This window comes from Aristolochia californica, unplaced genomic scaffold (genome assembly GCF_029961685.1).
Source record: "Aristolochia californica isolate CCGP_79_NKW_82.1479 unplaced genomic scaffold, dmAriCali1.0.hap1 SCAF_12, whole genome shotgun sequence".
Classification (NCBI taxonomy): Eukaryota; Viridiplantae; Streptophyta; class Magnoliopsida; order Piperales; family Aristolochiaceae; genus Aristolochia; species Aristolochia californica.
The window spans coordinates 31,085,333-31,110,915 of NW_027181793.1; the positions used below are offsets into that span (position 1 = coordinate 31,085,333).

Below are 25,583 nucleotides of genomic sequence, written 5' to 3' on the forward strand. Positions count from 1 at the left end.
ATCCAATAAGAAAGTTTTAAGATAGAACATAATATGGAAACTTCCTAAAAATAGACTTCTCATATAAGGCAATTACTTTTTAATAATTTCTGGAATATGGAAAGTTTAGGATACTAATTTTTGGAATTTAGAATGAGCAAAGAAGACTCTCTAATTCAAAATTTCCGGACTTTGTCAAAAAATAAAACTAAACTCATGTGGGGAAAAACGTCTCTAAGGAAATTAATGTGATGTGAGATCAAAGAAAGAAAATTTATAATGAAGGAAAGATACTCAAATTAGTAAAATCTTGACTAGATTTTGAAAACAAATAGGAACCTTAACCAACATTAACAATTCAAAAAGTGAAGAAAAATATCAGCTTAAATTCGAATTTTTCGCATCCAATATGATAGTAACATGACCTTTGATTCTTCCCATGCAGATATTTCTCTCTAGAAAGATCAGATTGACAAACAATTTATTAGTATAGAAAACAGAATCACATAGCTTTCTTTTGAGATATAATTCTCAATATAAATTCTCAGTTATATTGATACAAAACATTTAGAAATTTGAGGTTTTCTATTACTACACAAAATGTTTTTGCTATTTGACCTCTGCTGCTTCACATGTCAATTTCTCTTTTGATACAAATCTGACTTCAATGATTTTTTTTGAGTTGGAAACTAGACTCAAAGATGTTTCCAATGGTATATAATTTGATATATTAAACATATAGTAAGAGAGTGAAATATCTAACACAAAATAAGAACCAGGAAAGAAGACTAAAAGAAAAACGAGAAACTCTTATTTCTTTTTATTTTTCTTCGTCTTGTTCTTCCTCCCTATCTTCTCCATCTTCTTCTCCTTTTCCATCTCAGATATTTGCCCGCTCTGATACCATGTTAATATCTATAACCAATACATAAACATAAGAGATCTTAAGGAAAAGAGATAAGAGAGGAACTTTAGCTCTTGGAAGATATGAGAAAAGAAACCAAAGAAGAGAGAAGAGGAAAAAAAAAAAGTTTTAAGGATGAATTTGAGGCAGGAAGAAAGGGTTTGAATGCTCTACCTCATACCTTGAGGCTATATTTATAGTTATGTGAAAGTGTTTATAATTACTACAATAAAGGACTATATACTTCAAAAGGAAAAACACTTAAAAAGGACATACACCAGTTTGCATAATTATCATTCTATGTTATCTCTATAAAAAATTTCTTTATTTACTAGTCATGTCACCCTTACACACGTGGGTGTTTTTTAACATTTTCCAAACCTATTCTTCAACACCCTTCTCACACATTTAGCTTGATAGCATCAAAGATCTGAATACCACCTTTAAAAGAAGGTAACTATATCATTGATGATTAAGAGGGGCTTGTTGCAAAGTGATGTTACCTGGCAACAAGAAGCAGAGCTGTGACAATTTCCATAGGAAAATTGGTGAAGAACAACATAATTTTTCCATTATTTTTTTCCTGTGACGACAAAAACAATGCTCTAGAAATCACATGCAGTTGATGATAGTAAAATTTAAACAGGTAAGACATGATTGGTGTCAAGAAAAATCTCAGGTCACGTCATGTTGCTTCATAATCAAGAAAAACCCTCATTTTAATTTCACAAATTTGTATACGGAAACTTTACCTTCCAAATCTTTGTTGTGTATAACCATTTCCTGCTAATCTTGGATTAACTTGATGGATATCATGAAATTCTTTTCATTTCACAGATGAACGGAACAAGAAACACAAGCCTCATAAAACATGACCAAACCACTCTGCTAATGGCAATCACCTTAATTGATTCATAACAGTCTCCAAAATTATATAGATTTTTTGGAGTAAAATAATGTAGATATTTCATTATTAGGCTTCAAAGGAGCCATTCTATGATAATCTTCTTACGCCTGCATAAGAATCTTTTCTGATTTCTCCTTGAAATAATCCACCACCAACCCGTTCTTGTGGAATGAAAGAGTCTCTTTTATTTCTGGAACTGGTGAGAAAAAAAATTGAAGTCATAAAAGATGGAGCAAAGTGGAGGAGGACATATGCTGACATTGACATAGTTGGGACTTGAGATAAGGCTAAAATAAAACTGACAAGAAACCATTTTCAGGTGAGTCTGGAATCTGTACATAAGCATAAACAAACATGATCTGTGGCCCAAAAAGCAGGAAACATTTCCCTCGTTCATGTCAACCAGCTGCATCCAGGTGTTTTACTTGACCTAGCTCTATTCAGTTTACTTCTCAAATTCTCCAATTCATCTAATCGACCTGTTAACTGATACATCCTACCCAGGTGCAAGTATGGTAAAGGATCCTCAGGATTCAACTGAAGTAACTTGGTAGCTGCTCGTTCTGCGATCTCAATATTAATATTGAATTGGCATCCAGTAAGAAGAGAAGTCCAAATAACACAATCAGGTTCAAACAGCATTGAATCAACTAATTTTTCTGCATGTTCAATAAAGCCCATTTTACACAGAAGATCAACAATGCATGAATAATGTGCCATCTCTGGAACCATGCCATAATCACTTCTCATAGAATTGAAATACCCCCAAGCTTCATGAATTAGGCCATTATGGGAACAAGCAGACAAGATACCAAGAAATGTAACACGGTCAGGTTTAACCCCCATTGACCTCATTTTCTCAAACAACTGCATCACCTCCATACTGAGGCCATTAACTGCATACACATAAATCAAGGCATTCCATGTTACCAAATCATGCTCGGGCATGTTTTCGAAGATCGATTTAACTTTTCTTACACCTCCGCATTTTCCATACATGTTTATTAGTGAATTTGCTACCACCAAGCATAATTCAACACCATACTTGATCGCAGCCACATGAATTTGCTCTCCACAGCTCAGGAGGGACAGGCTGGTACATGCAGTGAGAAGGGTGGCTATCATCGATTCACTAGGTAATATACCAGACAGTATCATTTGATGGTACAAAGAAAACGCCTCAACATGAAATCCACTCTGGACATAACCCTTTATCATATGCCTCCAAGATATCTCATCCTGCTCATGAGACTTACAGAACAACTCATACGCTTCCATGACCTTACCCCAGTGGATCAACCCAGCAACCATAACATTATAAGATACAACATTGTGCTCAGGCATCTCCTTAAAGAGCTTCCAAGCATTGCTGAACAAGCCTTCCTTCACATAACCTGAAAGCAATGCAGTGTAAGCCACCACATCTCTTTCAGGCATCCTATAGAATAACTTTTCTGCTTCATCAAGCCTTCCATTTTCAATAAAAGCTGACATTAATGTAGTTACAGTTTCCAGAGTTGGTTCAGGCACTTTTGAGATCATTTCAGCAGCTTCGTCAATCCTATTGTCACTCAAATACCCGCTAATTATTGAACTCAAAACTACTGGGTCTTCTATGCCCATCTGATCAAAGAAGCTCCTAGCCTTGTCAACCTGGTTATTATAGATATAACCACATATCAGGAAATTCCATGACTTCATATACTTAACATTCATTTTATCGAATTCTAACTTTGCTTCATCAATTTTCAAGCAACAGACATACATAGACACTAAGGAGGCCTCAACAACTTCCTTAATATCATAACCAACTTTTATCACATGAGCGTGAACTTTTTTGCCTTTTTTCACACTCTTCGTACTTGAACAAGCATTAAGGACACTTGCTAGACTCTCTCCGGTAGCCTGAACTCCATCCCTTTGCATTTCAGTGAAAAGTTCAATCACTTTTTCAAAATTTCCTGCACTAACAAGCCCATTTAACATTACTGTCCATGACACAGGATTCTTCGCTGGCATGGCACTAAACAACTCAAAGGCAGCCTCGACTTTCCCTACTTCGATGTACCCATCCATAAGAGCAGTCCAAGAGATGACATTCTGGCTCGGCATCCGATTAAAAACCTGATGAGCCTCATCAATCTGGTTGTTTCTCACAAAGCCCGATATCAAAGCATTCCAGGATGCCACATTAGGGGCATTTATTTCATTGAAAACTCTGGGAAGGCATTCAGATACATGACATTTAGAATACATAGTTATCAAACCAGTGCCTACAAACACATTAGAAGAATAGGAAGCTTTTATAGAAAGTCCATGGATCTGCTTGCCTTGATCTAAAGCAGACAGCGTAGCACAAGAAGATATAGCAATAGAAAATGATGTTGGCGTGGGCTTGAATCCAAGACTCTGCATCTCTGGAAAGATGCGAAGAGCACTCTCAGGATGCTCATTGTATAAATATGCGGACATAAGGGAATTCCAGGAAATGACATCTCTCAGGGGCATTTCATTGAATGCCTGGCATGCAGAGACCAAATCTCCGCTTCTTGATAATCTTACTATGGTACAGTTTAGGGCGGCAATGTCCAAACTGGGATTTTGAAACTTGTCGCAAAAGGGATGATGTTTCTGTCCATACGACGGAACGATATCGTTGGTAGTCAGATACGAACATGCTGCAAGAAATTGAGGATTTGTAGAGGTCCGAAAGGGGTACTTGATAATCTGAACCTGGAGCCCGATCGACCATCTCAATCGCATCCGAGGCACATGAGAGAACTCGTCAGCTATTATTCGCCTGGAGGTAGTTAATTTAGTTGCTCCTTTCAAAGACCAGTCTGATGAATCTGAGGGAGTTGACAGAGTGAGAGGGTCTACACTGCCAATTGGAGATAAATAGCGCTATAAAGTTAATGTAGCTGACTCGCTGATATGGTTCACGGGACCCGGTGAGTTGACCCACAATTTGATAGAGTTGACTCGGTTTGTTAAGGGGGTGGGTCCGGTAAGAGGGTTTGGGCAAGTCTTCCTTAACTCACTCCTGAGTTCAGTTTCAGATTTGAATTGGATTTGGCTCAATCTAACTTAGCTGATCTGACCCCGATTTTGAAAAACCTAGGTCAATGTTTGAGTTGGCCTAAAAAAGACTATGACAATGAGTCGAGTTCCTGACAATATACTTCAACTCACTTCAACTCACTTCAACTCACTTCTAAACAGTTTTCACTCGAATTTGTCCGTTAGGGTTTAAGGTTTGGACCACTTGTTTTCCCACCACTAATTACTGAAGTGAGAAGGTATGGTAAGATCCCCCATTGCCTTGGTTCCATATTTTAATTTAGTTTTTAAATTTTATATTTTTAAATTTTAAATATCTTCAAGTTCAAAATGGGAAGAGCTTTCTATTTTTTAGAAGATGTAATTCAAATCCACCGATATCCAAATTATTAGTATTAGGCACACCATGTCCCGCGTTCAAATCCCGTAAGAGGCAATAAAAAATGGGCGAAGTGAGTATCAAAATAATTCAGTCTTTTAAGTGTATTAACTAACCGTTATCATGGTATTAGTATTGGGCATGCTATATCCCTAGTTCGAATCCTGTGAAAAACAATCAAGAATGAGCAGGTCAAAATAGTTCCGTCCACTCTTGTAAGTGATTTAACTTTCCTTACCTAACAGATCGATCTTTTAAGTGTATTAGCTAACCGCTGTCAATTAGTATTATCTTAGTACAATAGGTATTTTTAGTTCTTATGCATAAATAATCATATTATTAGTAATTAATTTTAAAAGTAAGTTATTATACTAAAATAATATTTTATCTCAAGTTTGTGTTAAGAGTATTTTGGTAATTATATAAAGGAGCATTCAATAATTTAACTAGTATGAGTTGCCCGTGATTTTTGTATAAGTTTAGCAACTAACATCTTGTTAATTTGAATACTAAAATTTAAAAGTAGTTATTAATATGCTGCTAAACAAGGATATACTTGTCTTATTATATCTAAATATTTTTATTCTAATGTATATAAAATTATTATAAAATTAAATAAAATTCAAAATAATCATATAGTGACAACTTTTGAATTCAATTTTTTTAACTTTTAAACTAATGAGTTTGTTAAATTATAAACTGTACAATAACAATGATTTAAAAAGAAAATAAAAATAAAATAATAATATATTTTAATACAGCATTTGGCGTTAAAATAATATATATATATATATATTTGGCGTTGCTGCCTGCCCATTGCAATCTCAGTTTTTCTCATAATATAATTTGTTTTAAAAAATGGGTAGAAATGAGGTACCATTGCAGCACACCGAATCAACTATAGTGTTCAGGCTTCAACACCCCCACAAAGGGCAAGTTCCTGTACAGTTCAGCAAAGTCCATGCCATAACCAACCACGAAATAATCGGGACACTGCATAAGAAGTGGTGAAATCATATTAACTTCATATAGAATACAGAAATAATAATCCCAAGTGCATACTTCAGATTGTATTTCATAGCAAATAAAGATGATATTAATAAGTCTGTCTTACAGTTATTCTTTTATTATTTCGAAAAAGCAAAGCATCTACACCATGAGGTTCATGGAAAGGAACCACGCTGTGAAGGAGATTCAGGTTGCTTGTCAATTTTTTCATTTGATAATAACATATAACCTTTCTCGCTCTGCTTAACTCTTTTCAAGATGGTAATGTTAACACTGTGACAGTAAGGTAATAGAGTTCGGCTCTTTCTAAATTGTAACTTCCATTAAGCACAATGGCTGCTAATGGTTTTCTGGGATGAGGAGATAAAACAGTCATTGAAGTCCTTAAAATAACTGCATGACACAGGGCTTGAGGTCTCATCTCATTTTTATTTTATGAGGAACTATTGCAGGGATGCTTTAAGTAACAAAAATTTATCCGTTTTTTTTTTTTCCCCATATTTCTTTCTACGCAAGTATGTTTATGTCAGAACTTAAACACAGTAGCAACCAGTGATGGATGAAACTAATCTCTGAAGAAGTAGGTCTCCAGCCTGGATGCAGCAGTTCTTTGCTTTCACAAACTACATTGTGTAATTTCAATGCTTACCACCTCACTACTAAGCTACATGAAATTACTGCCAAAAAAAAAACACATGAAATAATCAAAATAAAAAGTTTTGTAGTCCCCAAGTACATTACCTCAAAGCCTCTATAAAGCTTCCCATCTCCCACAAGTTCAAAATGGACCTTCCTCCGTGAAGGCTTGTCTAGGAAAGCACAAACAGAAACTGAAATAGCTCCTTTTGATTCCAAGTGTGAAACTAGACAAGATAAAGTATTTCCTGTGTCCACAATGTCTTCCACCTACCAAAGGAAATGCTTTGTCATATTTTGAAATTAACTTGCACAGCCACAATCTTCCATGTACAACTAGAAAAGGTAACTGAAACTGATGAGGTTGGTTGCTTCCTCCAAGATAATAAGTCAAAATTTGAAGTCCCAGCTAATAAGATCAGGATCTTCCAAAAGCAATAACCGAAGTGAATTAACCATGCACTTACAACCGATCTCTGCCGTTTCTAAATCTAAATAGACAACTCAACCCAAGACAAGGAACATGCACAGATGAACCATAAAATATAAATAGACGGAGCTAGATTCACTCAAAGACTACTATGAAGTTGCATTATTTCCTTCCAAAATAAACAGCTGAAGTTAAGAGGTCTTTTCCCAACTAAAGACCTCACATGATTCCAAGCCAAAAAATGATATGAGATTATCCACCCACTAACCATCTTTCTCATATATGACCAAAAGAGATTATCCACCCATAAAGCATCCTTCTCATATCAGACCAAAACATACAACTACATGAATATGCAAAGAAACAAACTTTTCACCATATAAAACACATATATGCACACACTTCATGGAGTGCTGAAAAGAAACAGGGAAGAGATTCCATGCAGGGAATATTAGGATAAGAATGTAAATAAATTTGTTAGCAGACTGAGTTGAAGAAAGTTTTGTGCATCAATGTCAATCTTATAAATGCAATTAACTAATGAATCCTTTTATACTACATGTAGGTCATCCCTAAATTACTTGCTACTAGAAGTCAGCATCAGAAACAGTTTACTATTTAAGCTCTCTCTGTTGACTAAATTCTTCGACACCACATAAAGGGTCTTTACCTTCTTAATTAAACTACTGTAAAAAAATAGACCTATATGATATTGACAAAAAATCCTTTTATTACAGACAAAAAATCCTTTTATTACAGACAAACGTTGTTTCTTATAAAGTGTGAAGGCAGTAGTAGGCAGTTTCAAAGGAAGAAGAAGCTCATCATATACTCTAGAAATTGTGCACATACTATTGGGTAAGCACATCCTCCAACACAAGCAAGTACGACATGATTCAACCTTAAAGCCTTCATGGCTTACATCAAAAAGCCCAAATACCAAGTTGAAAGTGGTCCACATTCACCCTATGCACGGTTAGCCTTCACAAACAACAAATCAAAAGGGGCTTAACTTGAAAAGTGTTTACTTTTAAAAATTAAAAAGTTTCTGCAATCCATTTCTATTATGTAAAACTTGATGCTCTGCCTCATGTTGATGAGACGAGAAACAGTTTGCAAGCTGACAAGGTTAACGTCTGTAAAAGGTCATGCCGTCTAGACACACCAGCCACACTTTCTTTCTCGAAAACATAGCCACATGTTCTAATATCCTTCCGTCAGCAACACATACATAGAGATCATCACGTCCTCTTAAGTCTCTGATAAACCCAGTAAAACAGTGACAAAATACTTGGATCAAACTAGGGTATTCGTCTTCCAATAGATGCAAGATGAGGATTAAGGCAATTAAAAATACTAGAACCACCTCACAAATGTACTGAGCAAGTCACGCGCTGCCTATTCTAGTTGATAATTAATTAGAGATAGAAAAGTTAGAGGCATTTCCACCAGAATGATGTCATTTATTGTAAATGAAATTCAGAACTAAAGCACTTACAGACTTCCAGCGCTCCATCTAGACTTAAAATAAATAAAAGAGCACGACACTATACCAGAATAACATGCTTTCCTTTGACATCAGTCTTTATGTCCCAAATAATCCTCGGAGCACCACTGGATTCTGTGCCAGAACCGTAAGATTCAACTCGGATAAAATCAAGTGTTAGAGATAACTTGATCTTCCGAACAATGTCCGCAAAGAAAAGGAAGGCGCCTGTGGCAACTCCGATAAGAACGAGAGGAGAAGTAGTTAGTTTAAAGTCGTCGGATATTTGCGCGGCGAGGTCGGAGACTCGGGCTGCGATTTCCGTTTCCGTCCACAGAATACGCTCGATATGATCGTCCAACGCCATTGGAGATTACAGCCAAGAGTTGGGAAAACTTCGTCTTCCAACTTTAACTTCTAGGGTTTTGCACTGCACCCTATGAACTCATTTTAAAAAGGCGGGAGCGGGACCATTCTCGTTTGAAAAGAAGAGGAGGAATAAGAATAATTATAAATAGCGTTCCATTGCTCCGGCACCTTGGCGATAATAGGAAGTAATCGAATCATTTCAGCTTCGAAGCTAAGAGGGGGCAGTTTGGTTTTGACCCGATTACCCTGTTTTACTTTAAAATGAAAAAAAGGAACGATGCAGGCATCTTCCTCAAACTTTAACTGCCCATTTGATTTTAATCATAAAATCTCATTTGGAAATATAAAATCTAGTTGTTCATATTTTATGGTTTATTAAATATCATTTATCCGATAAATAAATATATAATAAATCTGCGATATTTTAAGCAAAACTGGATCCCCTGAAGCAAAGTGGCCCATTAGCCTCTCAAATGGGCCTAACAGTAGCCGACGTGAACAATCTGACGTTTCGTTGGCGCCAGCCGCCAAATTTCGAAGCAGAATTTGAAGTTTTACGGCTTGCCAAAATTCCTCGCTCCTGGTATAGATCTGTCTTCTGAAGAGAGGAAGGAGGCCGCCAGGAACAGGCAATGTCAACCATCTTTCTCGCGTTTACTACATTCTTTCTCGCTATCTCACTTCTCGCGCTGTCTTATTTTTCGATTTTTTCCAGGTGAAGCAGCAGAAGATGAGCAGCCAAAAATGGACGTGCGTCATCTGTAACCAGAAGCAATCAGTCCGCAAGGTCTTCTTCCGTGGATTTGTGGCCAAGGACGTCCGGAAGTTCGTTCAGGATTTTAACATGTCGAGGCAAATCGTCGATACACTATTGTCGGTTTCACCTGATTGTGAGGAAACTATACTGCAAGAATCTAATCAGCATCAGAAGAAGAAGACTGACTGGATGGAGTATTTGGACGATCAGGACAACGAAAATAAAGGTACGTTGATGGAATTTAATCTTTGTGGTGTTTTATTTAGGTTTTTCAGTTTGGATGTTTTAAACAGGGCTGCAGTTTGTAATTTCCCCGTCTCCTTCAATAGAATCTCTAAAAAACCATTTATGTGGAAATAAAATTTTCCTTTCCTGTTTTGATCATTAGATTCGGACTCCGATGGTAAGCTCCAGATTGTTACGGAGCCTCCACGAGAGATGTCAGAAAAAGCTCGTGTTAGAGCGAGTGACTCTTCTCCAGATTGTTGCGTCAACGACGGCTGGAGGAAGCAAACTTTTGAAACCTAATTCCCCGAAAAGGAAGGGAAATCAGAATTTAATCCAACAAGGTGCACATCATTTCAGATTCTTGTTTCCAATTTGCGGTTTCTACTTTCTAGGCTTAAATTCGGCTGAACATCATATCCCATCTGCTATCATTTCTGCCAGATTTTTTTTTCTCGTTTTTTTCATTTTCAGTGGCCACTACCATTAACAAATGATCAAGCCATGGGCTTTACACTGTGCTCTTCTTCATATGAAATTACATAACGAACTTGGCAATTTTGTTAAGATTTACATAAGCATGGTCCGTTTCGTGTCTTGTCAGACAAGTTTTGCTAAAAAGATATGTATCCCTCGGAAATGCAGAGCCCACGGTTTGGTCTGTGAATGGAAATGGAGACATTTACCTTTTTCCTTTAGCAAATCTAAGTCTCGTCAACGTTTAGCATGTAGCACACAACTCACCGGAATGCACATATTGGCTGACTGCTTCTGTTTGGCCAGAGAGCACTGATTCGAATAAATGCAGACGGGATGAAACACAGATTAATGGTTCGAAGTGGTGCGACTATTTGGACGAAGAGGAAAAGGAAAGACTCCCTGCATCCTTACATGACTTCGAATGAGGATTTAGCTCCCAGAACGGATTCAGAGAAGAAAGACGTTCACCCCGATTTCTTGTGATGTTTCTTGGGCAATCTTGTATGATATCCAGTGTCGGAAGAGTGATATAAATCTCTTTTCTGTTCTAAAAATACCTTGGATAGAAATCATTCTCTTTGAGGTCTAAAAAGCAAAAAAAAAAAAAAAAAAAAAAAAAAAAAAAAAAACAGAATCTTTGCTCATCCATACATAACTTCTATGGGTATTATCCACTTGATATGTAGGAACGGTAACGGGCATGGAGGAGGACTTTGGGGATTCGCTATGTGGCGTCCCAACATGATTTTCAACGGGGATCTTGTATTTAAGGTTCTCCAATAGAACTCCAGGTTCATGGAGGGTCCTATTCAGGTATTCTGTATATCTTTGGCACAGGTAGTGTACAATCTCTCCCCACAATTTTTTTTTTATTTTTTATGGCACTACGGTCTTTCCCTCTTCTCTGGCTCTCTGTTAGTTTGATACTGAACCCTAAATCCTAAAGCCTTACCCAGCTCCTTACCCAGCTCCTTTCTCACTCACTTACAATATCCAATTGCACGAACGTTCAACGTACCCTTCATCTTATTTTTTGGCCGGACAATGTTGTAGATCTAGGGTGGAGGAGCATCGCCCCAGTGTGAGTTTCTACATAGGAAGTCCTTTTTTTTCCAACTAATAAATTTAAGATCTTGGTATTCACTAATTTATGTAGGTTTATTCTTAATACTCACCCTTATGTGTAACTATTTTGATATCATGTTATGTTGGGTCTAAAACCCATCTCAAAATAACTAGTTAACTTAAGAAGTCTTTTTCCCAACTAATAAACCATAGATATTTATATTCATTAATCCATATAGAACTATTCTTTAAAATGGGATTTGCAGGGTAATATGCCTGGAGGCATTTTCAAGTACAAAAACTGTCCCACGGCCATCTCTATTGGTTCAAAGTGTATTACACTACAAAGATTTAGCCCATTTTTTGGTCTGCTATGTGCACCCACCTAAACAAGAGCATACAGGCATTCATATTTCCATGCTTTTCACAGCCCTAAGTCCTTATACATCATAAAAGGCTTCCAAGTCTTTCCGCAGCAATGCTACTACCAGAAGTAACATGCTAATATATATTAACAGTCAGCTTTCACAATATATAGAGATTAGAAACTTAGCCCACAAGAGAGGGGAGAGTTACCAACACATTCACTATTTGTTGATCCCTTATGAACTCCCAAAACATCATATTACTGTATATACATGTAATGAAACAGTAACTGATACTCCTATATTTTCTCGTTACAAAAATCATATCTGAAGACAGAAAGGAAACCCCAGTTTCAAGGATAACTCTCATAATCACCTGTAGAACAGTCCCTTCGAAGATTGAACTCATATTCCATCTAGCTAGCATTGAAAGACGGCGGCTATAACCTGTTATAAATGGTAATGAAACTCGTCTTTCTCATATCTGGAGCTTGTACAGACGAGAGCTAGCTCATTCTAATCATTTCTTTTCTTGGTTCAGCACTACCTGTTAGGATTGATGCAACTGCTTCAAGAAGAAAGCCAGAGAATGATCTCCCCAACGGCTAGCTTGAAGATTTCTTCCACTGATGCTGCCAGGGGCAAGTGATCAGAAATTCCGTTCGCCTGCTCAAAATTGAAGATCAAATTCGAGTATATTTGATCTAAAGGGCTAATTAAAAAAAAAAAAACTTATTTCTTGTTGATTAGGGAAAAATATGACCACTCTCTTTATTATTTGAAAAATAACTGCACTTTGAAGCAGATAACTTCGTCCAATTAGTCTATTTTAATCTCTGAACCAGGTAACCATATCTCTTATCCTACCTGTGTAATTAAATCTAAGGAAACAAGATAGTGCATCAATTTTTTCTTAGTAAATCCACTTGAGGGAAGAATTAATGAGAGAGCAATTGCACTTACATGAGCGTGAATCATGTACATGCTTCTGAAATAGTCGGACGAGATGTGAGCAGTTAGCACTTCCAGCCTATGCTTCTCCAGAATGTAGAAGATGTTGACCAGAAGCCCTGGTTTCCTGGAAGCACAGACGCTGATATGTGCATCATCTCCAGTTACACTCAAGATCACGTTAGGAGAAGACCACGTCTGGAAGCAAAGGGGAAGGCGAGGAATGGAGATGGCGGGGGCTGAGTTTACCATGGCCCAGTTCTTGGAAGATCCTTTATCAGCTAGATATGATTCCCTAGACTCATAAGGGACGGTTTGTGGCATCACCATTGCTGGCTCGAAGTCCATACTTGCTCCTTGAATCATCTCGAGCCTTTGTTTTTGCAGTTTCTGAAGGGAATGTTGAAGAGTTTTGATGTAGTTAACTGCTTCGTCAACAATGGTCGACTTGTCAGCCTGCAAAATTTATCCAGCAAAAACTGAGACAGAATATCTTGAGTTGGAACCCATGTAGAGTGGATTACTGGGTTTTATTTTATATAACAGTATTCAGTATTCATGAAACGACGAGTTTTGACAGAATCAATTTTGAATCAATTCAAAATATTTACAAGTGCCAACTACGATTGGTACCCAGATAATCCCCTTCCAAAACCTCCATGTACAATAAATGCAAGACCTCGAGAAGTATAAATGGTTGCTTAGATAAATCAGTTTTCGCTTAGAAGAAAACTAAATATAGAAATTAAGCAATCTATTGGTCATTGATCGAGTAAAAGGAATCCATACACGACCCTCTGCATGGTACTTGTCTAAATGAATAAAATTAAAGTTAAGAACGCTTCGCTGCCACTGTATTTTAGTTAGAAATAAGGCGAACACAGATCTATCTCCTCTACCCAAAAGAATGTAAAGAAAGAAGAAGAAGAAGAAGAAGTTGAGAAAGAATAAAAAAAAGTCCATAGTGTTTGAAAAGCCTTTTAAGTTTAGATTGAAGATCGAAAGTTGTATGTATTGTGGAAAGCACAAATTAATCAAATTAAACATCATCATTTTCATGAGAAAGCATAAGAAAACTCATCAAATTTTTTTTCAGAAGAAGAAAAAACAATTGAGGGAGAGAAAGGTCTGTGTGTGTGTGTGTATATATATATATATTTCTCCGTCGATGTGATATCATAGTAATCATATACTAACCTTGGCCGGCAGCTGAGGGAGCAGGGCATGAAGGCTAGAGAACATGTTTCTCATCTTCTTCCTTCTCTCTCTTTCCGTCCATATATGTATCTCATGATCTGATTCACTCCCTTTATTCTCAGTAGTCCACTCTGTGGCCTTCCCATTCTTGGCCAACCCATTCCGCACCCGCTTGGGAACAATGGAGGCGGCCTCTAAGGGGCTGCCGGACCTCGATTCTGGCGGTACTTTTTTAGCGGATTTGCTGTCGATGCCGCCGGGGGAGTTATCGGAATTAGAGAAAGCCCATGAGGTCGTCTCCCAGGGAGGGTTGCAGCCATGCCGAAATCCTCCTTGTTCAGACATGGCGATGGCTGGCGGTGGCATAGAGAGACGAGAGAGAGAGAGAAAAGGCTTTGGGGAGACGTTTAAAAAGGTGGCGAAATTTAGGTGCGGAGACGATTCGACTGCGGGAAAAGACCCAAAATACAATCATAAGCCAATGCCGTTATTGGCGTCAAGACAAAAATGGATACCTACGCGCGTGCTACAAATATTTGTGGGACTTGGGACCCACCCAGGGCTTACCCAGAACTTCCCCTCTTATTTTCTATCTATTTACCATATATGCCACTCACTGCTTCTGCCGTAACGATGGGGGCTTTTTCTGAAGCTTTTATCTTGAATAAACACATGAAATATGTCACTTTTAATATTTTAAAATAAATTTTTTATCTTGAATAAATGAAAGGTTCTGAAAGCTTTTTCTTGGAGCTTTGAATAATTTTTCATTAAAAAATCCGATTTTTTTATTTTAAGAAAACGAGTTATTTATCTGGCTCTCATATTTGCTACATTGGCCTGGCAAACCCATGTTTGAGACCTTCGTTTCGATCTCCATTCTTCCGTCTCCGAATTCCACAGACATGAAAATTAAAACAGTTCTGAATTCTGAACTGTTAGGGAACTAAAATATTTGTAGAAAAAATGAGGAGGGTGGAGTGGATGCGTGGGCAAAACTGAAGTTACGGGGAGAAAAGAAAGACAATTTGGGAAGGAGCGAAGGGGAATACGCGTCATGTAATGGCGGCAGCTGAAGGTATGATTTGGCCGTTATTTATCAAGAAATCTGGCACTCAAACTGCAGCTGTGGCCGTCTTTTCCATGCAATTTCTGTTGATGGATATGATAGCCTCCTCCAGACGACAATTCGACTACTCCCACAACGAAACCCCCTTTTCAGTTTCGGTTTCGGTTTTGGATTCTTGGAGCAGAAAAGAGGAGGAGAGAAGCAGAGAAGCCTTCTTCCCCTCAGTCGTCATTCCTACGACTCTTCCAGCTGCCAAAAAGGCCTCTTTTCTTAATCATCATCGCGAGGTCCCACGGCTGCTTTCTATCCTTCCTCTGTTTCCGTTTCACCCAACTGTGTGCTGTTACAGTTAGGGGTGATGATTAGTGTAACTCTTCCCTCCCCCCCTCTGTAATAATTTTCTCTCTGCAGATTCGTTTTCCATGGCAGACTCACCCTGTTTTGTCAAATGGTATGTTTTCTTTAATAAAATTTTGTTTAATAAGTAACAAACACATTCCCAAATGAGAAAGAAAGAAGAAGAGATATCCAATGCTAGAAGTAAGGAAAACATTGGGAAAAAATAATAATCCCGGTCTGGTCTGGTCTGGTCTGGTCTGGGTCAAACTGTACCCCACTCGGGGTCTCGGCTGAAATAAATAAACCCGGCGAGTGGCGAACGATCCTTTTTTCTATATCGAATTCAGTAGACAAAGTACGACTCTTGCTGGTTGCTTCAGTCCGTCTCGGACGTTAGAGAACGAGGAGAGAGAGAGAGAGAGACGCGTCATTTATTTGTTTCTCACGATCCACGTTGTCATTCAAAAGAGCGACCCGCACGTGCATCTCCTTCTGAAACCGCTTCCCTTGTCGCCACCTCAGCATCCCCGCGTGCCAAACCTTCCTTTTTTAAGCAGTTGCCCTGGCGTTACACTTCCTCTTTTAAGAGACTCGTTCTCTCTTCCCTGTTTTTCCTCCCTCCGTCCCTCCGTCGCTCCTCCCCCTCCCTCCGCCCCTCTGTAAAACCTTAAGCGTTAGAAAAACTATAAAAAAACAAAAAATAAAAAAATATCTATTCTCTTCCTTCGGTCTCCATTTGAATTCCTACTTTGTATCTATTTTTTTCTTTGCGTTTGATTTTATCCGGTTTCTTTTGATCGACAATGGCTAGTGTTCCACCTCCTCCGCCTCAGCCGATCCAACAACAACAGCCGTCGCAGCAATCTCAGTCTCAACCGCAGAGTCCGCAGTCAGGGTTTAACAATCCTTCGCTTTATGTTGGAGATCTCGACGCTACTGTTACCGAGGGACAGCTTTATGATCTCTTCAGCCAGGTCGCTCCCGTTGTTTCTATTAGGGTTTGCAGGGATCAGATCAGAAGAGTCTCTCTCGGATACGCTTATGTCAACTATAACAGCCCGCAGGACGGTAAGACCGAGGAGACGATCTCTGCTTCAGTGTCTAATGTATGGAGTTGCTTTTAGGGTTAGGGTTTCGGTGTTGTCTCTGTTCTGCATGTTTGGTTTTTGCTTGTCTATATACAGTAGCGAGGTGGATATTGTTATATGCATCGTTTGATTTTAACTCTAGGATTGATTTATTTTTTTCATATCAGTGTTACAGTGTTACCGATTCAGATGTGGTACTAGTGCGATTGTTTTTAAATTTTCTTTTTTTTTGAAGATTTATTATGCCTTCAACGATTCCGCTATCGGATTCTTTTGGTATTCAATTGGCAGTGCCTTTGTCATGCTTGCTCCGTTCGTTTGGTCATTATATCATTACTTTATTTGTCTTTTCTAGTTGAATGCTTTCAGCCCTATATGAACTTTTCCAGTGCAGTAACAGGAAGAATGACGGTTTCATTCATCTGTTTTGTTTTTCATTTTTATGAAGGAAATATTTTTTTCTTGTTGTCAAAGCACTGTCTCTTTGTTGGCAGTTACTGCCGCCTGTTGCTTACATGTTGAATACTCAGTAATGTATTTGCAGCTTTAAATGGAAATATGTCTTTGTACTAGGCTAATTCCGTATTTTCCACTAACTCTTTTGTGCACCTGGTCTTTTATCTCTGTGAATGAACTATGAAACGTTCAAAGTTTCTTCATAAATTTTCTCTGAGCAAGTTATGCTGATGACTTAACAGGTGAAATCCTTGTTGTACTATTTTATCTAGGTGTGGAAATACACCATGTGATGGAACTTTTTGGTATCTCACACTGATGTGCCAATAGTGGAAATTTATTTGGTAATATGAATTAGAATTCTCATCTACTTCTGGTGACTTGTGTGTCGAGTGTTTCCCCTTAAATTAAAGCATTCTATGCTACTCATTACAGATAGTAGGAAATGAGGTTTATTTATTAATATCATGTTAATTTGACATGACTGAACTTTTGACTGCAGCGGCTAATGCCATGGAGATTTTGAATTTTACTCCTCTTAATGGTAGACCAGTAAGGATCATGTTTTCTCATCGTGATCCTAGTATCAGGAAAAGTGGGTATGCTAATGTGTTTATCAAGAACCTGGACCCAACCATTGATAACAAGGCATTGCATGACACTTTTGCAGCCTTTGGCACTGTTCTATCCTGCAAAGTGGCCACTGATAACAATGGCCAGTCAAAAGGTTATGGGTTTGTACAGTTTGATCAGGAAGAGGCAGCAGAACATGCCATTAAACAACTCAATGGCATGCTGATAAATGACAAACAAGTCTATGTTGGCCTTTTTGTTCGTCGCCAAGAACGAGAACGTGCTAATGGATCACCAAAGTTTACTAATGTATATGTGAAAAACCTCTCTGAAACAACTACTGATGAGGACCTTCAGAAAAGTTTTGGTTATTATGGTCCCATTACAAGTGCAGTAGTTATGCGAGATGCTCATGGAAACTCGCGAGGCTTTGGATTTGTCAATTTCGAGAACCCTGAAGATGCAGCTTCTGCAGTTGAGAATCTGAATGGAAAAGCTTCCAGTGATGATAAAATTTGGTATGTGGGCAGGGCTCAGCGGAAAGCAGAAAGAGAGGCAGAACTGAAAGCAAAATATGAGCAGGAAAGAAATGGCAGATTAGAAAAATTACAAGGTGCAAACTTATATCTGAAAAATCTTGATGATTCTATCGATGATGAGAAACTTAAAGAGTTGTTTTCTGATTTTGGAACTATTACTTCCTGCAAGGTACGATGTGATGAGCTATCTCCGATTCTGATTTTAAAACAATAAAAGAAAGACCTTTTGGTGTGTATTAATTGAGTAATGATCTTCTTTGTTTTGTTTTTTTAATTCTTTTCAGGTTATGCTTGATCCGCATGGGCAGAGTAGAGGTTCTGGGTTTGTGGCATTTTCTACTCCAGAGGAAGCTGGTAGAGCTGTATGTAAAATCTGCTATCATTTGCATGTATCTTTTACTTTCTATTTTGTAACTTTTTTTTTTGTCAACATATACCTCATGGATATTGTTCAGGTGAATGAAATGAATGGGAAAATGGTTGGGAGGAAACCTCTATATGTTGCTGTTGCACAACACAAAGAAGAAAGAAAAGCAAGACTGCAGGTATGTGTTGTTCTAGGTTCCCAGCGAATATGAAATCTTCTTTTCTCGTGTTGTGAGTCAAGGTGTATAAATAAGTTGGGAGTTTCCTGCAAGTTAATGTGGCAAGAAATCTTTAGATATATTTTTTTAAATCCTACTGAATGTACTGCAAACTAACTATCAAGCAAGTGCAATTTTATATACTATGTCAAATTGTGCAATGGTGATTATCACGGTTGTAGGCTAGATGCTTTAATCAAGATATCTAGAAATGCTTACAATGTATTTTTATTTAACATTTTGTAGGCTCATTTTGCTCAGTTAAGAGCTCCCGGTGGAATGACACCTGCTATGCCCTCAAGTTTGCCTGGATTCCATCCAGGTGCACCTAGGCTAGCACCTCAGCAATTGTATTTTGGTCAAGGTACACCTGGTCTCATCCCGCCTCAACCTGCTGGATATGGCTTCCAGCAGCAACTTATACCAGGCATTCGACCTGGTGTACCTCCAAACTTTATAATGCCATATCATCTCCAGAGGCAAGGACAGCCTGGACAGCGTATGGGTGTAAGACGTGGTGGAACCCCTCAGCATATGCAGCAACAGCAGGTACATTAGCCTTTCTCAGTTATCTGGTTAGATTTGTCTTTTCCTTCTTAAAGTTGATGTTTATTTTATGTTGTTTTCTTGAGCTCGACTGGGATATAGTCTTTTCTTCGTCTGCAAAGGTACTATCTTAGATGGTTCTTATTTTCCTAGATGGACACAACACGCCTTCTTTGGTGCTGTTGTTATATTACTAAATTTTTCATGGAGATTATGGCAGATTGTCTAAAATTTCTGTTTCTGTGGTTTGTGGCTTAAAACAACTAGTTAGTTTGCATGTTGGTTGAATCTCTCTTGAAATAAGCCATAATTGGTTCTATTATCATTCCGGTCAAAGTAATCAAGAAGCAACTTATTCTAGTTATTTCCTCTGGCTTTCTCCTATTAAGTGTTGATTTGGTAGTGCAATATTTCATTTGCCCGCAAGGTGGTGTTTTTCTTGCATAATATTTATCCTTACATTCATTCATTTGAAACCAGTTTTTTTATGTAGCTTTTATCTGCAAAAGAAACGATAAACATTAAAAACAAATGCCAAACTTTACATTGCCTTCTGATGGTTGGGTCAATAAAATTGTTTTCTTCGTATGAGAAGGATCTGGGTTTTGTCTCTACCTGCAAATGGTTGATGGTCAATATTTTTTTTCTCTAATTCCTGCTCGATGGTCTTTTGCAATTTCCAAAATGTCAGTTGGTTCAGCGAAATGCAAATCAAGGTGGATTCAGATACATGCAAGATGCTCGTAATGGGGTTGATCCATCCATGGTGCCTCCTCAGGGTCTGATGGGTCCCATGATGCCAATGCCCCTGGATGTTTCTGGAATGCCAGTAACTCCATTGGATGCACCCAGGCCTGGGCCTATTCCAATTACAGCACTTGCCTCCGCTCTAGCTTCTGCAAGTCCTGAGCATCAACGACTGGTACGTTTCTCAAAAGGGTTTTGTTTTTCTGCTTGTCTCAAGTTCGGTTTAACCGTGTGCCAATTTTCAGATGTTGGGAGAGCAGCTGTTTCCTCTAGTTGAGCGTCTGGAGCAAGATTATGCTGGGAAGGTTACTGGAATGCTGTTGGAGATGGACCAAACGGAGGTTCTTCACCTAATAGAATCTCCTGATGCTTTGAAGAAGAAAGTTGCCGAAGCCATGGAAGTTCTCCGGTTAGCTCAGGTATCAAGCCCCGACGCTGTTGACCAGCTTGGTGCGTTGTCCCTGAACGACTGAAAGCAGTTTCTTTATACTAGACTGGGAGCTGCCTTGGCCATAGCGATGGTGGTAAGGAGCTGATTTTTTCATTCATGTAGCTGGTTGGGGTTGGTGAGTAGCTGGAAGGGTGTGTCGTTGGAGGAGTCTTTTATTTTGTTGACTATATTGCTTTTCCATTAGATATTTGATTTTGGCTGTAGGTTATTAATATACCTAGCAGTTATGCTGCTGGAAATTTTTGGGCGTCTGGTTTGATGTGAGGACTAGGTAAAGGTAACTTTTTGAAGGTGGTATTGGGTGATTTTCAGGATTAGATATTATGTACCGAGTTAAAACGAATTATTTTGGCTTTTGCCGTTGTGGTTGGTTTTTTATTGACCGAGCACTTCTTTTGGTGGGTAGTCTGCCCTTGATAGGATTTATTACATTTACAACAGTGACGATGAGATCGAAGGAGAGGGCTCCAAGTGTTTTGCGCCTAAAGGGACTTCGAACCCCAGAAGGAAACATCTGCTATCTAATGAACAAGTCACAGAGAAGTGACCGGTTAAGGATTTTTCTTTTGAGTAGGGTAAAGTGTCTTTCTCTCTTTGACACTATTTCCGAGGAATCACTTCACAAGGCATTTCGAGCAGAAGTAATACGACGACTAGATTCTCCGTTGCATCGTGGAAAATGTAATGTATGGGTGCCTCGGAGATATCTGTGTCAGCTAGATTTGAATTACAAGGCCGTGTATGAAATTTCAGCATCCAACTACCCATATTTGAAATTACTCTTGTTTATACTGTTCTATCCATCTGTTTTCTGTAAATTTTGACCAGCGATCCCAATTTTTCATAAAAAACTGGTTTGTTGAAGATAAAAACTTCTTTCTCAGATGTAATATTAACCCTCAAGTAGGCTTTACATACAAGAAAACTGCTTCAAAGTACCATATGATACCACTCAGATACTATCTGAGCTTTGAAGGATCATCTGGAGATGATTTTCATGAATTTGTTTAGGGAAGAAAACATGCTTGTCGCTTTAACAAACAATGATGGCGCCTCGTCTGATTTTTCAGCCACTTCCCCAAATATTATCTGCAAGGAAAACAAAAGAAGATATTCATGAACCAGCAGCTTCAGAAATCTAATCATAAAAATTCTGTAGCCAAGCAGAGTCTGAAGGCACCACTCCATGTCCACAAAACCCTGAAAGGCGAGTCAGCCATTGGTAACACCAGCAACAGATTGCCCCAGGAGATGCACAGAAAATTAAAACAAATCAAAATAATAATAAAAAAAGAACACCCTGGACTGTATGACCTCAAGTTCTTCTGCATCAGGCCGGCTGTATTGTTCTTTAGCTAGCAAGTATCGATTTGGCCGGTCTTTGTCATCATAGAACACCTTCCACAAGCTGGTGGATGTTAAGAAACGAAGAGGAATCAGTTAAAAATGCACTTAGTCTGTCATGTTCGGCACCTAAAAGCTTTTGGATAACACGAGTAAGAGAAACTTAGGGTTGTTTCTTACCCTGGATGGAACAAATATCAGTTAAAATGCACTTTTCAAGCTTTTGGATAATATAAGAGAGAGAAACTTGGGGTTGTTGCTTACCCTGGATAGAATCGAAAGACTGCACCTGAGGGCAAGGGTCTCATTGAGTATACTACTGTAAAAGTACTGCATGGTGCAAAACAATTGTCACTGAAAATTCCAGGATAGGCAACTGGATACAATGTTCACCTCCATACTCAAACATGAAACACAATATCCTTTAATATTGAAAAATCAGCTCATAAAATGGAGTCAGAAATAAAAATCCAAAAAGCAACCCAGAAGTGTGCACAACTTTATTTTTTACTAAAGAAACGAATAGGAGTGGCTCAGACTTAGGATTTGGTGTGGAAAAGAAATTAAGAAGCCTCTTGGCATTTCCCTGCAAAAGAATGAAAAGATTTTGGATTCTTTTAAGAGTGTTCATAGATTTCTAGTAAATCAAGCGAGATCAACAATGCCTTTGTAACAAAGTGAAGAGACCAAAAATTATGTAGCTACCTAACTTTAAGATGGATATTAATTAATTTAGAAACTTCATTTTTTCTTTTAATACTACTATCCTACCCAGTGATAATGCTGGTAAACTATGATCTGAACTCTTGTTCTTTGAAACTTCTATCACCTACTACTGCAAACTAGAAAATCCCATCATTCATCGCCTATACTTTACAGTATGCAAGAGGTAAAATTCTTTCTAAAGATTTTCTGCTTCGTTCATCTACAAATTTCTTAAATAATAAATCATTTCATGCCATAATGTGATCCCAGTTCCTTCATAAAGGTACTGGGAAGTAGTAATGTTTCCAAAAATTTTACTAAACAATTTGATTCAAGTTAACCAAAATGAAAAGTCCACAGTTCTAGAGGAAAAATTCTTCAGTGAATAGATGTAAAGCCACTGCAAAACAGCCTGGTCTTGGAGTAGCATTCCTGAAATCTAAGTTGGAGTCAAAGAGAAACATACAATTTTAATGCTCTGAACCTTTAAAGCACAATTTGACAGTGTTTCACACGACCACTGTGGTTGATCACAACCATTAAAAATGTACCTTAAAAAGTATCTACGCAGCCTCCGAACATTGATGCCAATTCCTACATCTTCACTGATAAGACGTGGGTTCCACATGATAAGGGGCTTTAGCTAAACATAAGAATCAGAAATCTAGTATAAGGGATCTCTCTAGCAAGAAGAAAACATAAGGAATTTGCATGATTTGCCTTTATTGAATATTACAAAGCAAGTGGCAGCTGGAAGGACAAGAACAAGATGCCACCAATTCAAGTACATAGAGTTTTCTCAAATGTGTTAATTTTTTTAGCAGACATTTCAGGCAAATTATTATAAGTTGCTAAGACATATTGGAGAGTTCTTCCCAGTTTGGAGCAAGGGTTACTCATGAAAACTTGAAGATTGGTAGATCTACTGTTTGTTGTCAACATCACAAGTGGGTGAAGTCCTCAACCATATCTTTATGCGTAAGAGTAACTCAGTAAGCGAATTAAAAAATAAAAAATAAATAAATTCAGCCATACCGGATCCTCTGACAATTGGGAAGCAATTCGCTGGACATATTCCAGCATTTGGTAATCAGGAAGCACCATGACCACAATTTCATCTTCATTTTCAACTGGCTTTCTGTCACTCAAGCTATTACAAGATAAGAGAAAGCACAGTTACACGAGGTATTTAAGGACAATGCAACTGGTACAGAAAAACACCAAACAGTTGATATAAGTTTATCAGGTTAATTGAGTGAGCTCGTCATAGAATAGATGCAGAGTCCCAGAATGATTGAAGCTTGAATAAATATATAGATATAGGACAAAATTTTACATCCACCAGTTGAGGCATCACCTAATAGTCCAAAAATCTGTATATTGGAGACTCCTAAACATCCTGTTCTACAAGCTGATTGGAAGATGTAGTCTTAGACCTTCAGCTCTATATAGCATAAGTTTTTTGGACCAAAACAGGGATGATAATTTCTCCTAAGAATCAAGGGGTGACGACTTATAATTGCCAGGTATCCATATTGCAGCATGTGCCAGGCACTTCCACTCGAAGTGACAATTATTACTACTTTAATGATGAGGAAAGCCTACTCATTCTTTCAAAAATAAAATAAAAAATAAAATATTGAGGGCATGAAATCACCTTGAGAACCCGAAATTAGCATCCTTCCACTGGTGTTTTAGCAGTGCAGCTGCTCCAGCATCAGGAAAAATCGCTTTTATTCTCTGAAAGAGGAAAAAAGAAGGTCCGGGTTTTACAGTATTTACAGGTGAACTTCAGCCAAGGAGATGAGCAAATGGAGTCAATGAAAGACTGCTACTTTGATTCAAACTGATATTGAGCTGACAAGCCTACTACTTGAAATAAGCTTAAAGTGCCAAATCAGTGTGTATAAGAACACAAGTCGAAAGGATGAAAAAATTCCCCTACATAATTCATAAGTTAATTAAACTTCAAATACATGAAACAAAGTTCAGAAGAACAGATGCAACGGTCAAACCTGGAACCCGGTTTCCTCCCTAAGCGACTCCAGGAAAATTCTCGACAATTCCCAGAGCGCAGCTTGAGCACCTTCATCATCGAGAAACTGCAACTGAGGAATTAAAAGTTCTACCTGAAAGTAGAAAATCAAGAACAAATGACAATCTTAAAATTGACTTCCGCTGCCAAGGTTGCAGATAACATGAATAATAGGAAACGCACAATTGCTCTCATGCCGCCGGACGACACAAACACTGCACTAGCACGGCCTGACTGCCGGATTGCATCCTCCATGTCACTTGGCAAGTCACTGCAACATAAGAGTTTGGTCATCAAACAGAGTCTCATCCATCATGGGCAAAGAAAAACATTATAGCGAATGAGTAGGAGGTAGCAGAACCTGTCATCTTCTTCTTGGTCACCTAGCTCTTCTCCGACGGTAGGCTGTTGAGTGGTGGGCGAATTATCAACATCATCCTGGAGACCTTCGAATTTCTCAAACTTGGCACGGCACAGGAGGACGGACTCTCGCGATTTGAGAGGTTGAAGTTGAAGAAAGCCGCCGTGAAGGGTGGAAGAAAAGAACCCTCGGGAGGAATTGGTGGCTGAAGGATAGCAGCATATAGGATGGCCATGGAGGGAAGCCATGCCTAACATCCTCTACCACTACCAATCACTTCAGCTCCCTGACAGTTATGAGTATACAAAAGTAAACTTTCTTCTCTTGACCACCATGAGTCGCCGTAAAAAAGAGAAGCCCGTCAGAAGCTGTTTGAAAGAGAGAAGAAGCTTTACTGCTGCATGAACAACCCAAATTCTGCTGAGAACAAATTAAACAATAATTTTCATTTTACATTTTACTGATCAAGTTGTGATCAGAGTTCATCCTGGTCAGGGAAATTACCTCCGATCGACCAAATCTACTACTCCAATTCACGTTATATAAAG

At 38.3% G+C, this 25,583-nt stretch overlaps 5 protein-coding genes across 5 annotated transcripts; 1 reads left to right on the forward strand and 4 right to left on the reverse strand.

The window, feature by feature from the left end:
• Nucleotides 1-2,183: 2,183 nt before the first annotated feature.
• LOC137946888 (putative pentatricopeptide repeat-containing protein At1g77010, mitochondrial) lies at nucleotides 2,184-4,553 on the reverse strand. Its single transcript, XM_068793173.1, has one exon. It carries the CDS (start codon nucleotides 4,551-4,553, stop codon nucleotides 2,184-2,186), a length of 2,370 nt encoding a protein of 789 aa, XP_068649274.1.
• A 1,492-nt stretch (nucleotides 4,554-6,045) lies between these two features.
• Nucleotides 6,046-9,393, reverse strand: LOC137946493 (uncharacterized). Its single transcript, XM_068792808.1, has 3 exons — nucleotides 8,857-9,393; nucleotides 6,979-7,143; nucleotides 6,046-6,222 (listed from the first exon to the last, which is right to left on the reverse strand). Exons 1-3 carry the CDS (start codon nucleotides 9,154-9,156, stop codon nucleotides 6,124-6,126), a joined length of 564 nt encoding a protein of 187 aa, XP_068648909.1. The 5' UTR covers nucleotides 9,157-9,393; the 3' UTR covers nucleotides 6,046-6,123.
• A 3,227-nt stretch (nucleotides 9,394-12,620) lies between these two features.
• Nucleotides 12,621-14,543, reverse strand: LOC137946889 (transcription factor bHLH95-like). Its single transcript, XM_068793174.1, has 3 exons — nucleotides 14,199-14,543; nucleotides 13,014-13,457; nucleotides 12,621-12,716 (listed from the first exon to the last, which is right to left on the reverse strand). Exons 1-3 carry the CDS (start codon nucleotides 14,541-14,543, stop codon nucleotides 12,621-12,623), a joined length of 885 nt encoding a protein of 294 aa, XP_068649275.1.
• A 1,691-nt stretch (nucleotides 14,544-16,234) lies between these two features.
• Nucleotides 16,235-21,035, forward strand: LOC137945439 (polyadenylate-binding protein 2-like). Its single transcript, XM_068791333.1, has 7 exons — nucleotides 16,235-16,674; nucleotides 17,653-18,431; nucleotides 18,547-18,624; nucleotides 18,718-18,807; nucleotides 19,093-19,395; nucleotides 20,084-20,314; nucleotides 20,385-21,035. Exons 1-7 carry the CDS (start codon nucleotides 16,410-16,412, stop codon nucleotides 20,610-20,612), a joined length of 1,974 nt encoding a protein of 657 aa, XP_068647434.1. The 5' UTR covers nucleotides 16,235-16,409; the 3' UTR covers nucleotides 20,613-21,035.
• Nucleotides 21,036-21,351: 316 nt separating this feature from the next.
• On the reverse strand, nucleotides 21,352-25,392 carry LOC137945440 (uncharacterized). Its single transcript, XM_068791334.1, has 9 exons — nucleotides 25,036-25,392; nucleotides 24,858-24,945; nucleotides 24,655-24,768; nucleotides 24,297-24,379; nucleotides 23,675-23,789; nucleotides 23,191-23,282; nucleotides 22,199-22,264; nucleotides 21,905-21,998; nucleotides 21,352-21,679 (listed from the first exon to the last, which is right to left on the reverse strand). Exons 1-9 carry the CDS (start codon nucleotides 25,290-25,292, stop codon nucleotides 21,569-21,571), a joined length of 1,020 nt encoding a protein of 339 aa, XP_068647435.1. The 5' UTR covers nucleotides 25,293-25,392; the 3' UTR covers nucleotides 21,352-21,568.
• Nucleotides 25,393-25,583: the final 191 nt, after the last annotated feature.